The sequence below is a fragment of the Glossina fuscipes genome, unplaced genomic scaffold (assembly GCF_014805625.2).
Source record: "Glossina fuscipes isolate IAEA_lab_2018 unplaced genomic scaffold, Yale_Gfus_2 114, whole genome shotgun sequence".
NCBI classification, from domain to species: Eukaryota; Metazoa; Arthropoda; class Insecta; order Diptera; family Glossinidae; genus Glossina; species Glossina fuscipes.
In genome coordinates, this window is record NW_023998457.1 from 4961064 (window position 1) to 4979188 (window position 18125).

An 18125-nucleotide genomic window follows, 5' to 3' on the forward strand; every position below is an offset into this window, starting at 1 on the left:
AAAAAAAAAAAAAAACAAATTGAATGTAAAAACCACGTGTTGCATATGAATTTTTTTTCTTTCTTTTTTTTGTGCTTTGTTTTTGTAGCCATAAACACGTTTTTACCTGTTATTAGGATATAATGCATACGTTCACCTTGAACTGCGCAGATTTCCGTCTCGGCAGTGTTAAATTATTGTTTATAAACTTAACTTTAAAAACAACAACAAATAGAACGAAAATAATTGTTTTTTTTTTTTTTTTTTTTTTTTATTTATAAACAAATGTTTATTACGCTAATTATAATGGCTTGAGGTCGTGTTGAGTGACACAATAGGAAAAGTTTTCTTTCTAATCCACTTAAAAAAGGCGGTTTAATCAATTAGAGGAATTAAATTTATTATTACTATTGTTGTTGCTGTTATTGTTGTTGTTGTTGTTGTCCTACATAGAAAATAGCTTAATGAATGCTCCAATTAAAAGTCTTTAAATATGTTTTAGTTGTTGTATCTCTCATACTATGTATTTCTTTCTTTTACGTTATATACCGTTGTTTGTAAATTTTAGTGGTTTCTTTTTTTTTTTTTTTTTTTTTTTTTATATACAAGTTCTTGATTGTGTGTTTCATTGTTTATATCTATTAAGGCTATGTGTGATCGATTGGCTTTGTCGTAATAAATAAAAACATATAGCAGGAGATGCCATAAAATATATGCATTCTTGATAAACGTGAACTATTTAAGCATTTGGACAGTGTGTCTTTTTGTCCTTCATATTTAAATCACGAATGCATGTTGAAAACTTTGGGTAGAAGAAGAAAATCAATCGGACATATTCTCACATCATGCTCCTTAAGTTATTTGCAATCAAAAACTAAGCTAAACCGGTTAGGTTATGATGTCCATGCGTAATTATCGTAAAAAATTTAGTTTTTAATTTATTCTTTTCATTTTTTTTTTTGCTAAATTGTGACTTCATTTGTTTTGTATGGATAATAATTATTAAAAAAATATTTCAAATTTTTTTTTGTTAACTGTGAAAGTTTCCAAAATCCTTTTTCTCTTGAATTATCAAAATGTTAAATAATGGGGAAATGAAGCCGGTCGCTTATTATTTCATAGTAGAACCTACAAAATGTTTCGAGCTTTCCTAAAATATATAATTTGAAATATACACAACCAAGATTTATTTTGTAATCAAAACAAGATTTATTTTGTGTTCAAAAAGTTATAAGAATTTTTGTTTTTTATCGTAAAATATTTCCTTAATTTCGAAAATTCATTCGGAAAATATTATTTATATTATAAGACAGAGAAAATTCCATAAACATATAATGTGAAATGTATATCACGTGTATGGAGTTAAAAGATTTATTATTTCTTTTATTATGTGATCAAAATATTATTAGAATTTTTAGATTTTGTCAAAATAGATTTGGCAAACGACTTACGGAGAATTTTTCGAATATTTCAATTTTCAATATTTCATACGTTTCTTTAAATTTCCAGAACTTGTCTCAAAATTTTAAGCAAAATGTCATTCTGTCTGTACTAACACAGGATGTTCCTCATGGCGTACGTCAGGTGGTCTCCGTACACGTCAACCATTTTGTTTATTTTTCGTTGGTTTCCTCTTGGTGACCAGTTACGCAGTAGACGCCCCTTATTCATTTAGAAGCAGTATTATGATCAGGGTGAAAGAAGTAGAAAAGAGGGATAGAATGTGGCAGAGCCTGGAAGCACTTTTGAGCAACTTGATGATGAAACAGGGAAAATCGGGATGCAGTGAAAAAAGTTCACTTTTAAAAACATATTTATTGCTCCTTTTTTTGTTGAACCTTTAATCGAACGTTCAAATATTCAAGCAAATTCGGAGGGGTCACTAATTGCTCGAGTTTCTTGACTACTATGCTCAACGATAATCCGATTGGCATAAAAAAAGGTTACTATCATATCGAGTTAGTTGTTATGGCTTCACCGGAGAGCCTTTTCGAGGCATTTTCCAGGTCAAAATTCGCATCAGATCGGAAAAGATTACAGATGCATTCGATTTTAGACAAGCATTCGTGGATTTTCTGAATGTTAAATGCGAAAAATTTGTCGATCATCATATAGAAAACGAGTCTTAAAGCTAATTTTCTTTTCAAAAAATTAACAAACGTCTTATTGTTCTTTTAAGCGCCTTGTTCTTCCATGTCATGTTGGTTTTTTTGGGTTTATCGCACAAGTAGCGGAAGATTCCCATCTTGATTGGATAGGGTATTTATGTCGCCTTAAGTCCCGCTTCCGCCCATCCGCCTCACCATTAAATAGCCAACTTCGTTTAATACAGTATATGGCGACTTTTCAATATCAAGCTGTGTATATGGAGATGTGGAAAAAATGATCCTATCCCAACCACTTTCAATAGCTTTCGTGCTTGGGCCAAAAATTTCAAGATAACTCAAAAATCGCAATCTGTACGCTGTTCACATAAAAACAAGACGAACGGACAGATGGACGGACGATCTTGTCCCGAATCTGGATTCAGTTTTAAATCCTTATAGTTGTTACCTACATCCGCAAAAGCTTAATCTATTCTTATATCGTAAGTAGTATAGGGTAAAACTATAAGCTGTGGTATGGGCGCAAGAACATAAGACGGATAGACAAGCAGTACCGCAAGTGTGGCAGGCTATAAAAATGTCTTTAAATTTTCTAAGCGTCTACGAAAATGTTTTAATTGTTGTTGTTTTTTTCTACAGATTTTTATTTTCATTGTTGAAAAATTGTCTTTTCAGACAAAAAAAAAGTAACCGGTTTTATATAAGTTTCTTTATTCTTCACTTTTATTTAGATGACATTTATTGTTTCTTTTTTTTTTTGATGCGAGAATTTTTGCAAAATTTTGGATTTCAATTTGCTTTTCTTCGTCCTCTTTCTTCATATTCTTAATCGAAAAAACTATATAATTCAGAAAAATATTAAGAAAAACTTTGCAAATAAATAAATAGAAACACTACAGTGGGATACTGCCCGCTATTGCATACCCTATATCACTTGGCCTAACACATTTATACATACAATGGCTTTGGAAAATAAATGTTTAAATGGGGAATGGTCGACAAAGTGGGATGGTAACCATTTTCAATAGCGGGTACACTGGCGTACAAAATTTCATCAAAATATCTTAAAAATTTGTGACGTAGTGTGATTTGGACAAAAGAATGCAAGACGGACGCAGGGACAAAATCATCAAAATGTTGTAAAAGTTTGTAAGCCGTGTCTTGAATACATGGCAGTTGCCATATAACGACTTTTTAAAATAATTGCTTATGCGGGAAGTGGTCGAAAAGCTATTCGAGCTATTTCCAATAGTGTTCGTATTTTAGCCGAAACATATTCGGTGTACTCAATTTCATTAAAATATTTCGTCAGTTGCCGCCTTTAGGTTGAACATAAGAAAACAAGATAGACAGACGGATGGACAAACTTATATAAAAAATGGATGCGTATCAAGTCAGATTTGTAGATTAACATACCAAAGCTAGATGGACGCAAGAACAGACAGACAAGCTTAAATCGAGTCGAAAAGTAATTCAGGAAGCGAATGAAAAAGGTGAACGATGTGTTACTTAATATATATGTTATAGGGCATAATATAAAATTGTTATGACGTGTTTAGGCATTATCGATTTCGTTTAAAATTTTGAAAATGAAAATAAAAGTGTTCGATTATTTAAAAAATTCCAAAGTGTTAGTGTATGATCAATAAATTTTCGCTTTAGAGCTTTAAAAACATAATATTATCGTGATTGGTTAATTGTTGTTGCCAATTAAATAATGAAAAAATTTTGAAAAAAAAGTAGTTTAATTATTTCCAATTGATTTTATTTTTTTAGTGCAGATAATATATTAAAAAAAAAAAGACAAAAACAAAAGAAATAAAACAATTTACGCTTTAAACAAAGTGTTCAGATAAAGTGCTCGTTAAAAGAAAATAAAAAAAAAAAAATTCAATTAAAATAAAAATTAAAAGAACAAGAAAAAGAAAAGAAGAAGAAGAAGAATAAACAAAAAAAACAAAAAAAAAAAACATTAATCTTACAATTTGAGACTTTAACGTACAATGGCCACACTTTGTATTAGTAAAACTAATACAACGTCGTTAACTAGCGAACCAATAAAAGTCAGTAAATTTTTCAACAATAGCTCCAGTTATCAGAGTAAAATTCAACAATTGATTAGCTTGAGTTTCACCTCATGGAATTTTTTATTTATTACATTCATTCTAAGTATTAGTAAATTGTGTACTATAGCAGCGACCGAGTCACCCCATCAAACCGGTGCTGCTCATCATCCCACCAACGCTCCCAATTTTCTAATGACAAATGGTACCGCATTACTAGAGAAATTGAATGCATTTCGTGTTAATACATTGGGGCCACCTACAAATAAAAATAAAACTTCTACTGCCGCCGCCTCATCAGCTACGGAAAACAATTTAACTGTTTCAGGTGGTGGTGGTGTTAATGGTGTTGGTAGTGCTGCCACCGGCACTGTAGCATCATCTTCATATTTCGGCAATAAAGTCTTCATGAATATGGATATAAAATTTCTAAACGTTTCTGGCAAAATTGGTACACGTCTCGGCATAGGTAAGTCACAGTTAATATATTTGTTAAATGCATTCGCATTCACATACCAACAACATATTCAGTAAACAATAAATATATAATAGACGAGAGGTAAGCATGCAGTGGCAGCGGCAGCGGCATTGAAAGCACTTCCATCTGTATGTAATACAAGAAAACGTGTCTCGTTTGCAAAAATTCCTTTCCCCTATATATATGCATGTATGTGCAGTATGTGTTATTGGTCTGCCTGATTGTCTGTTTGTTTCTTGGACGATTATATTTTAAGACTTGTCTTGCTTTTAAAAATAACTCTTTTTTTTTTTTTTGTTCTGCATTTTCGAACAATTGGATGGAGTGAGAAAGAGCGAGAGGAAGAGGGGAAAAACAAAAAGAGAGAGAAAGGAAAGGGAAGAGAGTACAAGAGATGGAAGAGAAAAATGAAAATGTGAAAGAAACTTCTTAACAATGTGCACATGTGTTTTTATTGCCTACTGGTTTCTATTGTCTTCTCTTGATTATTGCTGTTTTTTTTTTTTCTTTTTCCATTATCCATTCAGGTTACATTCAGTAGATTATTTGATAATTTCGCTTAAATGCAGAGGTGGTTTGGTCGTAATGGACGACAGTCCAACCTTTTGATTGCACGAAACAAAATTTAAGGCTAAAAACATGATAACCAAGAGAGCAGTTGTGCTTAGCTTTGTTTACCTTATGCCTTTGAATATTTTTTCTGTAAAATATATAATATACATATTTATTACATCGTAAAAGGGGGCCTGCTTTTCTTATAAGAAATTTATACTTATGGGATTAGTCCGCTCTGATTATCAACTCTTGTATTTGCTTACCTTGGGGATGTTTAGCAGTCTCCCACAGTTCGACCTTCGGACTAAGACAATCTCGATGTACTCTGAACATAGAGCTACCCTGATATTCTTAAAATTTAGACTTCCCCACTAACAAATTGAGAGTATTCTGTCTCGGATGCGGTTCCTTCATCGCGATTTAACACCGAGACGAAATGTTCATAAGATGAAAAGGGGGTTTACAAGGGACACCTAAGAGATGATGGATGCTCTGTGTCTGGATAAGTCTGGAGAATAAGAATATTTCGTGGCGGTATCGTTGATGTTTACTCATTGGCTTTTAGAGTCCAATAAGGCAAAGACAATCGGAAAAAGCGGCCATCTTCCTTCGGCAAGGCTTTGTTGGCTTAAAGCATCAACTTTACCTTGTCTCGATCGCCAGTCATATCTTTCTCTAAGCTAACATCTATAGATTGAATGAATGATACATACCTATATTTATGTACCTGTATTACATGACTGCATTTATGTATGCTTTTTGCACAAGAGCTTGAAGAGAGATCGAAGATGAGGCAATTTAAGCGCACAGGTCACTGTCTAACCAATCGTCTTTAACAGAGTATGCCCCTGACTAAGATCTGTTACCTGTAGTTGAAACTTTGGTTTACTACGAATCACCCCAGTACCCAAAGTTCTACTTCGGAATGATGGATTTTTGGTTAGCCTTTAACAATATTTATTATCTTTTGGAATCAAGATGAGATCATGTTTACGAGAGACACAATCTGCAAAAGTAATTTTAAGCAAAGCAAGCTTTCTAATTAGCCGCCTTTGTCAAGGGTTAAATTGTAGGTAACAAAATCCTTATAGTATTCTTGAATAAAGAGATGATCTTGAAAATTGTCGATGTCGCGAAAAGCCGAAGAGACTTTTCATGCCACGATACGTGGAGTTGTTAAAGATAATGTCTGTTCCGAACGGCACAAATGAAGTAGTTTGGTCCTCATATGAAGGCATATATATCTAAATTGATCTATTGAAAATTGGTATGGTATTGGGCGAATCCAAGGTCGAATTAATTGATAACTTACCTGAGAGATTTTATTAAAGAAGGGAAGTTCGAATTTAGCTGATAACTTACCCGAGGGGAGTTTTCATTAAAGAAAAGATCCAACAAAAGCCACAGTATAGAAACAGTTGTCGTATGCAGGAAATCGTATTAGCGTTATGGTAATCGTGTGGGCGGGTTAAAAGTTTCTTTCTTAATGCTTTTCGCACTTTCCGACTCATGGCAACGATTATAGGGAGTATTTAATAACAAAGTTTTTGCTTTTCTACATATCCTACACCATTTGTGGCACAGGGCATATTAAATTCGTGCGGACGTATGCAACACGCACAAGGGCTTAGGATAGACCCATCTTTTTTATACGGATTGATTCAGAATCATATTCCGAATTGATCCGATTGTCTGTCCTTCTGATGTTTATTCACGTAAATATATGTTCACGCTACAGGTCGCAATTTTGCGTGAAATTTGGTGCAGTAACATATTTCGACCAAGGACGAACGCTATTGAAAATGATTCGGATCGGTCCACCTTTTCGACCACTCCCAATATATATAGCACTCTATTCTGAAAAATCGTTATATAGAAAAAAATTGCAATTTTCAATAATGTAACACGCACAAGGGCTTAAGATAGACCCAACTTTTATTATACGGATTGATTCAGAATCATATTCTGAATTGATGTAAGCCTGTCTGTCCGCCTCTCCAAGTAAATTTGTATTCAAGCTACGACTTTTTGATGAAATTTGCTATACTGACGTGCTTTGAGTCATGGGCGAATGCTATTGAAAATGGTTCATATCGATCCACTTTTCCCTATTCTGAAAAGACGTTATTTGGGAGGAACTTTTCAAAATTTTGGGATTCTAAATTGGTATGAAAACTTTGGATCGGCTGGACGATATATAACGGAAACTGAAGTTCATACAAAATAAAGGTATAATTTTTTAATGCTTCATGATGAAAATTAAGGATTTTCACGAAAATGATCCTTTGTAGAGCAGAAAAGTGCAAGTTTTAATATATGGTGATGAAAATTGACCCATAATAGTAACTTTATACAAATATGAATTGTACAAAATTGAGACGATCCACGCCTATTCCTTTTCCTTGTAGGCGTTAAGCTTGCATTACATTAGGTTGCTTGTTGGCCCCTCGCCATAAATGCGCACATGAGAAATATGCATATTATGTAGAAACAGAATATATTTGTTGCGTTCTATAATAAAAATCAGAATTGTTGTGTAGATTATTTAAACGTCGGCCTTGTCCGACAATAACGTTTTTCTTGATTTAATGTAAATTCAGCATTAAGAAAGACGGACGGATAAATTCAACATTCGGAAGGGCCGCCGAATATGGTTAAAACGTTTTCTCTAGTTAGGCTTGTCAGTTTTCAGATGTTTCAGGCAGTTACAAAAATCTATAATATAATCCCTATAGAGAACCTGATAAAGTATTTCATCCATTTGAGCCATACGTTGGCCATCTATTGTTTTTTGAAACAATTTTTTTTTTTGATTTTCTTTTGCTGTCCAATGAAAATTGTGATTATGTGTTGCATTGCCGCGCGACTGCTTGTATCTTACGAGATCTTGGTATAAAAGGAAATGAAAAAAAAATGGTTCATCTTTCTACAGTTGTGTCGCTGTTTTATGCGCTATTTGTTGGTTGCTTTTAAGGTTTTTTCCGCCTTTTGTTCTTTTTTTGCTTCTTTTTCTCATTGTTATACTTTAAAACTGTTTTTGTTGTTTTTTTTTCTTCCTTTTTTTATGTTTATTTATGACATCGGTTGACAGTTAATTAATTTTCTTTATACCGGCCGGCATTTTGAGAATCTCTTTCATTCATTTATTGGTGGAAATAGAAAATTTTGATAATGCGCGCATTTAAATGGGTTAACAGATAATGAATACTTTTATTAGTGATGATAAATGTCGGTCATTAACATATGTTGCATTAAAAGGTGATAGATTTCGGATGTGATAGAATTCGCGTGTGATAGATTTCGGATGCATACAAGAATAGTTGCATGAGAGTGTTAATGAAACCTTGTAAAGTTAAGAAATAATTAGTAATCATTTTTTTTTTTTTTTCATTTTACTTTTGTCATCGAAATTTTTTTACATCTAATACATTGAAAATTTATGAAAATGCAATTTGGTGTTAACCTATAGTCTCAGTTTTAAGTCAAATCGTTTCAGTGTCCGCTTACTTTTACTCTTTCGATTAAAGTACTCTTTGTACTGTACACCGCTACATTTTCTGAATGTCCGTCTGTTCATTAGTCTAAAGGTGGCAATTTTTGAGGTATTTGGTGCACCAAAGTCCCTTGGGTCCTTAGTAATAATTTAGCAAAAAAACTAACGACACTGAATTTGGATCTGATAGATAAATTGTTTTGATTTTAACATATAGAGAGGTTATCATGAAAATCAAGTCCGCATACGGAAAGAAAGTTAAATTTCTACTCTTCTATAACGAAAATTGCAAAATAATAAAATTTTTAGGAATTAATTAATATAAGTTTGCAAAATTTCGTTCAACTCATGTGATGTTTTGCGCATTTGCCAATATCCGGGCTTTCATGAAAAGTATTCCATTGCATGTAATTTTTGATGTATTAGTACCAAGACGAGCGAGTAACTGTACTAAGTGACATAGAGTAGAGTTTTTAATGGACAACCTTGCCTGTCTACAATGTTGTTACATGTTTTTATTTCACCTGGGATAGTTATCGCTGAAAATGTTTTGGATTACGGCTAACAGCATTACCTTCTATTGAATAATGTTTTATGTGAAAATATTAAGAGAATTATGGAAAATAATTTACTGTCATATTTCAATTGGCGATGGTATCAATGGATACAATTAGAAAGTGCATAGAGATTAAAAAGAAAATGAAAAGTTGTGGATTAAATGTAAAAGTATCTAAAACTTTGTTTTGTATAAAATGACTCATTGTACCCTACGCCACATGTAATACAAGGGTATATTAAGTTTGTGCTGATGTATGTAACGCCCAGAAGGACTTGAGATAATCCCACTTTTTATTATGTTGATCGATTCAGGATTATTTTCGATCCGTCTGTCCGTCTCGTTTTTTTGTGGTCAATCTATAGGCCGTAATTTTCGAGATATTTTTAAATAAAATTTTGCACACTGGCGTGCTTTGGCCCAAGGACGAACAATATGTAGCATATTTAAGATCAAATCACTTTTTCGAACTTTCTTCCCCTAAAACGCCTTATTTTCAAAAGTTGTTATATGAATAACTCTAGATTGGTGTACGGTATTTAGTGGTGGGCAGCATTCCACTGTAATGTTTTCACTTCTTTTAAACATAGCGATGAATAATTGATTGAAGTAAAATTACATGAAAGCAAATTGAGTCCGATGGACTTGGATAGAATTGGATTATATTAGATGGAATTGAACTGCGTCACCATAACCAATTTGTGTTAAACTGAATGCAATCTGAATAGGACTGAAATGAATTGCTTTACATTGCATTCTGAGTTCATTTGTATTAAAGTGGGCTTAATCTGAATTGAGTCGAATTGGGACAGGATTAAATTTAACTGAGATCGGTTAAACTGATTTAAATGGCATTGAATTCATTTCGATCAAATCCGATTGAATATTACGGATTATTTATCCATTTGATTGGTTTAAATTTCACTAAAGACTGAATTACAGCTGGGATAAGTCAAATACATTCCAAGAGAATGAATGTACAGAGATGTTTCAGCATACCCGCATAGAGATCCATCTAACGTAGTGTCTATGTTGAACGGCTAAGTGCAACCTTGTAATAGGAAGACAATGAAGGAAACAAACGAAATTTTTATATTCTCGTTCTTGCCAGAAATGCACATACACAATAGACATAAGGGTCAAGTCAACTCGTTTTGGCGTTAGTATGGCGCCTGGCAAACTGGGATATTAATTTATTGTATTACTTATGGTACTTAGGTACAGCAGCGGTAGCGCACGCGCGTTATATAGCGTCCTTCTTGGGTCTGGCAGCAAGACCATAAACGTTTTAGGATGAAACGTTGAGTGGGTTAAACATTTCATAATTAGATCTGCACTGACCAACTTTTAAATACCGATATCTCCTGGATGGACGGATACGAAAATTAAAATCGGTTTCCATTAGCAAGGTCAGCGAATCTATAGTGCTGTTTAATCAACTTTACCTTTCGCTTTCTTTTCTTTTCTACCCTATGCGCTTCTATTATATTCGATGCGATTCTGCCTTGTTGCTTACTAATTTTTTCTAATACGTGCCATGCTCTTCTTCTAGTCTCTTCTATCTTAGTTTATTCTTCTCCTTTCTTATGTAATTTCTCCCTTCTCCTTATGTAAGTTCTATCTATCCTATTTTATTTTCTATTTGATTCTATTTTATTGCATGCTTTTCTTTTCTAATCAGTTCTGCGTTTTTCTTGTAGTCTACTCTATTCTATACTAAGCTTCTGCATTCTATTCCGTTCATTATATTTATCCTTTTATAGATCGGATATATACATCCTAGGATAGGATAGGATAGATAGGATAAACCCTATCTCATACGTATATATACTTCTACCTGTTCTAATATATATGTGATATATTCATCCTCTACAATTATATATATCCTATGCGATTGTGGATAGGATATATTGCATGCTATCCTAATACCGATACACCACCTCCTATCTTATAGTGATACGCACTCTTATCTATCCTTTTATGGATAGGGTATATCCATATATTTTATGGTGATACACACTCTTATTTATCCTATTATAGAAAGGATGTCTCCTATCTTGTAGCTTTATAGACTTCTATGGAAAATATATATTCCCTCTATCCCATCTTATTTTATATCGATTATATTTTATTGCTGGCAAATCTTTTCTAATCTGCTCTTCTCTACTCTACTCTATTCTGTTCTATGCTTCTCCATTCTATTCTGTTCATTCTGTGTATTCTTTCCTTTGGATTCTATTTTATAGCATGCTTACCTTTTCTAGTCTGTTCTGTGTCGTTCTTATAGTCTACTCTATCTATTCCATACTTCTCCATTCTCCATGGTCCATCCTATACACCGTAGGATATATATATATATATATCCTACCTTTCTGAGTTTCCTATACACCCTTTTCTTAAAGACCTGTCTACCTTATAGATAGACGTTCAGACGATAGGTTTGGTGATTTGTACATTGTTTTAATCCAAAAGCGGGAAAAACTTTCCGGTAGATGTAGATATATATACATATACACTTTAACGTTGACCTATAGTGTCGCGGTAGAAGTTGTATGGTGAACGAAATTTAACGACTAAACCGCTAATGCACATGATTTCAATTTGCTACTTAACTAACTTTATAAAGTTATTCAGTGATTTAATATTTGAATATAGTTTTGGTTTTCTTTTCCTTTGTACTATTTAAAATAGCATAGCAAGACATAATAAACAATCAGAGTCATTTGTTAATTCTTGATCATTGCAACCGATTGTCACGTAAAAATGGAATACAGGCACTTAACTTTTAAACAACCAGAATATCAAATTTAGTTTTCTTCCTTCCTTTCACCCTTAGTGTTCAACGTTTTCTCTTATATTCACTCTTTATCGTTTTCAAGACAAGTCTACCGTTATTGCTTAAGAATTTTCTTGCTTGCTTGCTTGCTTGTGCCTTGAGTTTCCGTTTCCGTTTACCGTACCTACATCCACCGGCATCAGTGTGTTTAATGCACTTAACTTTGTTTATTTTTGTCTTTATTATTTCTCTTATATTTTTCTTGTTGTTGTTACTGTTCTTTCTGTTGCTACTAGGCATGTAAGTCAATAAAGAATAAAGAACAACAATATATCATGGTTTGTATTGCATTTGTTGTTATTGCTGCAAATATTTAACTGTTGACTGAACCAGCTTCACAACAGCTACGTCAGGTTTGCGTAATTGTCTGCTATGTCTACTTATTTTTAGCTTTTCCTCTATGCAGACTCTTTTTATAAGTCTTCTTATGCGTTTGCTATATATATATATATTTAAATATATATATGTATAAAATTGCGTTAATGTAGTTTATCCCGAGGTTTGCAGGTGCCGTGTATTTTGTACATTTTTCCTCTTTTTCGCCCTCTGCCTTAATGCGCATAGTAGTTGAAGTATTACATGTATACCTTGGAGTTTGATAAGTTTTCGGGTTATTTAATGTTTAAGAGACGAGAGAGCGAGCAATGGAAGAAAAAAGTCCACGGAATTCTTACAAAGAAGTAACGTAAAAGTAATTCATTTTATTCTTTTCATTTTTTTTTTTTTTTATTTTTTTTTATTTTTTTGTATTTTATTTTTATTCTGCAGGGTTGTTAAAGTCTTTCCGGGCTGAATGGTAAAGAATCTACTGGAGAGAACTACACATTTGTTATTTATGTCGAAGAAAATTTATCTATTTTATGATGAGACATGAACATACCCTTGAACAACATATCTAGAAGAATTCTTTTTATAGCTTACATCACCTTCGGTACAAGGGTATATTAAATTTGTGCGTGTGTATGTAACACCCAGAAAAACTTAATATAGTTTAGAATCATTCTGAATCGATCTAGCCTTGACTTAGCTGCATAGAAGAATACAATGCTGACAGACGGATAAATGAGCAAACAATCAGAAAGCCTTGAAATAGGTTAGAATTATTCTGAATGGGTTTAAATCGCATACAAGAATACAAGATGGACAAATGGTCAGATAAAAAACATCCAGAAGGACTTGAGATAGATTAGAATCATTCTGAATCCATATAAGTTGAATAATAAAAGAATAATAGAATACGGGCTGACACGTTTCAGAATGACTCCGAATCGATCTAAACTCGTCTTAGCTTGCGACCTATAGGCGACGTAGAAGTATACAAGACGGACAGACAAACCACACAATGATTTCGAATCGAACCAACCGATAGACGAATAAACAATCTTCGCAATCAGTTTGAATTTGTCCAAATTACTATTGGGTTTTGACTTACAGGTTGATTAGAAATACATGACGGACCGACGAACAAACAATCAAAAGGACTTGAGAATCATTAGATCGTTAGAGTCATTCTGAATCAATATAGATTGAATAGCACAAGAATACAACACGGACAGACGGAGTGACAAGCTTTAGAATGACTTGGAGGCGATCTAAGCTTGTATTAGCTTGTAATCTATAGGATGCACAAAAGAACACACGGCGGACAGAGACGGACGGATCGATCTAAACTTTCGTTAGTTTATTATTAGATGTCTCTTATCGATTCATTATCATTTTGACCGGCTTGTTTGTCCGTCTATCCGTCTGTCCGTCTTGTTTTGTTAGGCTCAGCCTACGGGCATTGCATGCGTATTGACTTGTTTTAGCCCAAGGACGAATTGTATTGGAAATGATTCGGTTTGGACGACTTTTTCGGCCACACCCCACATAAAGTTTATTTTGAAATAATTATAGGGTAGTGTAGGATGGTTAATGGTAGGCTATGATTCACCATAGTGAGTGTTTTATATAAGTGTTTAATAAAAGAAAATGTTGCCTTTTACTTATTCTTAACTTCTTAACTTTGATTCGCTGACATTCCGATAAGAAGAAAGGCAATGGAATCCGTAAGCGATTAAGTGTGCAGTGGAAGAGTAAAAAAATTGTTTTTTTTTTTTCTTTAAAATAAGACAATAACAAAATGTAATAAATTGCTATGGTTGTTGATGTATGCATTTTTTATGTATTTGTTTATTTTTTGCTGATTTCAATCGTTTTGTTCCGGACTTGATTAGTTTAGATTTTTAACAAGTTTCCTAACGGTTGTGTGTGCATTGCATATTAATTTCATTTCGTTGATTCTAGTTAAACGTAAATGTAAACACAAGAGATAGAAAAAACGTGTGCTGCGCTTGACTTTGGGAGAACATTAGAACATTTGAAAACCGATGATAGAATTCTTAATGATAACGTTATTGTTGTAATCAATACCTTAATGATGGTATACAAATATTTTGAATTACTTTAAACATTTCCAGTGAAAAAACAAAATAATAAATAAATAAAAATATATTCGCTTTAGAGAGAATTTTTTCAAATTAATATCTTTGGCTTCCTCTACAAAGCCAGCTAGATCAAGAACATTTTATTGGCCGTATCAAGTGAGGATGGTTTAGTGTGAAGCAGAAGTTCTTTTGCCTAAACGTTAATTAAGTTAGAAATTAATTTTAGTTATAAGAGTTTAGTAGTTACGTATTATTTAGTTACGTTTTCTAGTTTGGAGGGCGAAGGCTTTCAAGTCTGATCATGTCTTAAACCTAAATGTAAATATCCTACCAGAGCTTTGTTAAGGTAGGCAACTTCGTTAGTTAAATTCGAATTTTTCTTCACATCCTTCATTTTTTATTATAATGACTTGTAAACGGAATACTTTCACTCCCTACACCATTTGTGGTAAGAAGAACGTGTAGGTATAAGCAACATCCACAAGAACTTGAATAGACCCGTCCTTTTCATTTCGCTAGTCTGTCCATTCGATCCTCTTGCAACCTTGTGCTTGACCAACAGACCCTAATTTTTAAGGTTCTTTGATAATACCAATTAGGGTTTCTAATGAAAATACGATTTGTTCTTAAGTATAATGATTAGGTAGTCTGGAAATTTCTTGCGCTTTTCCTTATGCCATACTGGTGCATACTGGTTTGCGTCGAGGCCTCTCTAAACACCTTTTAGATAGTTCCACGCGAAACTGAGGAGTAACCATAGCCGCGACGATACACCCCGAAGGGCCGTACTCAGCAGTCAGCTAAGAAGGCATTCACGCCGATAATCAGTTGAACAATGCTTCTTCCCACCAAGATCAATTCTAGTTTTGGACAAACTAACCTCTGTAGATACCCGTTAACTTCATGAGTTTTGGTTGGTACAAAACTTACGGCATGCTATAGAGCTTTGGATGATCTCTTACTGCAAGCAGCCGTAGCCACTCTTGCTTTCAGACTCTTCGTACGTCCCGGAAGGTCATGCAAAAACTATCCTTTCTCGAGGAAATAATGCTTCTAAGGTTGCCATTGCACTACATACACCCAACTGTACTCCAGCCCTCTTAAATATCGCTGACCATCATACGATTTGATGACCTTCATAAAAGGGACAAGAAAGATGCTCCCTTGTTATTAGATGAGAGACTCCTCTTCCACTACATCTCTTAGGCTTCCAAGAAAAAAGCCCGTCGCCAGGTTATAGAAAGCAATCCTTAAAGCGCCACGAAAAGCTGACGGTATCGGCATGTCTATGTTCAGCCAAAGGAATCCCATAGTTCCACTCCCCTAACCAGGACTGAAACATCTTTTTCATAAACGCCGATACTAAACGAAGCGATTTGTTGGAATCGGGAGAAGATTCATAATCTTGGCCGGCGAGTTTCGCCATTCGTTATCCCTCTCGATTGGCTTTTCATCGTAACGCATTGACTTCTCATTGCTTTCTCTATTCTAGATCCGTTCCTCATTACTATCTCTATTCTCAATCGTCGTCCTCGTCCTCATTTTCACATTCTTCATTTATTCTCGTTTCGTTTGCGCGACAGTTATTTCCGGCTAAGTTGATGCTACGTCATCATATCCTAATTGTTGGTTTCAGTTTGACGATGACTTGTAAGTTCGGTCGCATCCAGCGTACTCACCAGACATAGCGCCTTCCTATTACCACTTGCTCAAAGCGGTGCAACACTCTTCGAAATCATTTTTACATATTTTTCGTGATGGTTACCGACAATACCTTGGTCCATTGGTATTCAATGATTTTCGGAATTTCGGAAAAACTTTGAAAATTCAATTTCCAGACTTGAAGAAAAAAAAAAAATTAAAGATTTAAACTGAATCGCTCTAGTATGCAATCTGTGTTGCGGAATATAATAAGCAATAAAGTCAATAATTATTTCTTTCTCTTTGCTTTACTTAATTTTTACATCATTCTATAAAGTTCTTGATATCGATGAAATGATTTCTTTCCTTTTGCAGTTTACTTGTATCTGTCTATCGCAAAAGAAACGAAAAAGCGAACAAATTCTTGAACTTTTCTGTGTTTTCTGTGTTTTCTGTGTTTCTTCTGAATCTCTTTATATTGATTTATTTATTTTATTTTCTGTTTGATTTCAATGTTAATTAAATGCAAACACTGGGGTCAACTGTCTGTTTTAACATCTTTTTAAGATTTTTGTTCTCTTTATATGCATATGTGTAATCATTTCGTTCGTAAAGAAATAAATGTAAGCAAAGAAAAAAATTTCAGATATTCAGACAGTAGTCTTTACATGGTATCATTTAGATGTTATTGTGTGTGCATTTTTATACCTACCACTGAAGGGTGGATGCGAGTATATTCATTTTATCGAAAGGTTTGCAACATCCAGAGTAGAGTTTTAAAGACCTTTAAAAAAGATTTAAGTTCTTGGTCAGCATCAAATTTTGAATCGATTTAAGCATGTACGTCCGTCTATCTATGCAATGTTTACAGTAAACATTCTGATATTGAAAATATTGGTTTCAAATTTGGTAAAAACATTTAAAGTTCTTCCATCCAGGTTAGTATTGGAAATAGGCGAAGCCGGTCAGAGAACACCCTCACAATGCAAGTTACACTTGGAATACTTCTGTTATCTAAAAGAGATATAAAATTGGGTTGTTGTTCATTACTCGTAAACTGTGGCAGGTAAATCTGCAGAAAGATGGTGTAGCAGTGGCAGAAGAAAGGAAAAAAAAAATCTGCCAAGCCTACATTATAGCGAATGAAAATTTAATTCTTTTGCAATATCCTTGTAAACCGCATAAGTAAGTTTTCTTGGCCAGTTTCAAATTCCGGATGCATCTATGTAATTCTGTCTCTTCGTCTGTCACACTACATAGTACCTCCCGTTCGCAAAAATGCAAGTAGGCAAAAAACGCATAAGATGGGAACAGCCGGACCCGCCCGGCCAATATCGCAAAACATCGAAATTTCATTTTTCTTAAAGTACATTAAGCTTTGCGCTAGAGGGGCGTAAAATAAACCTATCTTTCGTTTCGGCATTTTAAATTGGACCGGTTGGGGCAATTTTTTCTCTCATATAAACGTTCGTACGGAAATTGAAGCTTTGCATGGTAAAGGAGTGTAATTTTCAATATTTCATGATGCAAGTTGGCTCGTAATAGTAAATTGACAAAGCAATCTATTTTACCGAATTTGGACCACGTAGGCCTAATTTTTGAACATCATCGTATAAAAGGACTCTCAGGAAACGTAAGCCCTTATATGCCAAAAAAGAAAAATTGGTTCGTAATGGTAAATTAACAAAGAAATCAACCTTACCAAATTTGGATCATGCAGGTCCATTTTTCGGATATCACCGCATAAAAGAATTCTCAGGAAATGTTAACTCTTATTTGGCAAAAAGGCCTATTTGTTAATGTTTTATGATGAAAAGCTGCTCATGATTGACATATAAATTCAGTGGACCAAATTTGAACCACATGGGTGTATTTCTTGGACCCCATTTCATATAAGAAAAATCTTGAATTTTAAATATTTCGTAATGAAAATGGTTCCATAATAACAATTTAGAAAAACAACTAAAGCTACCGATTTCGGGTCAGATAGATC

The 18125-nt window shown here is 33.8% G+C and overlaps 1 protein-coding gene across 7 annotated transcripts in view; it reads left to right on the forward strand.

Annotated features, from left to right (window-relative positions):
* The first annotated feature begins 2852 nt into the window (after positions 1-2852).
* Positions 2853-18125, forward strand: part of LOC119639995 (very low-density lipoprotein receptor-like) — a 226995-nt gene continuing 211722 nt past the window's right edge. For 3 of the 7 annotated variants that reach the window (XM_038037759.1, XM_038037757.1, XM_038037761.1), the window contains exon 1: positions 2857-4616. In XM_038037759.1, the coding sequence (XP_037893687.1) occupies positions 4088-4616 (529 nt within the window). In that variant the 5' untranslated portion in view covers positions 2857-4087. Of the gene's footprint in view, positions 4617-18125 lie in introns of all 7 variants that reach the window. The other 4 variants (XM_038037760.1, XM_038037758.1, XM_038037762.1 and 1 more) reach the window with 4 other exon arrangements.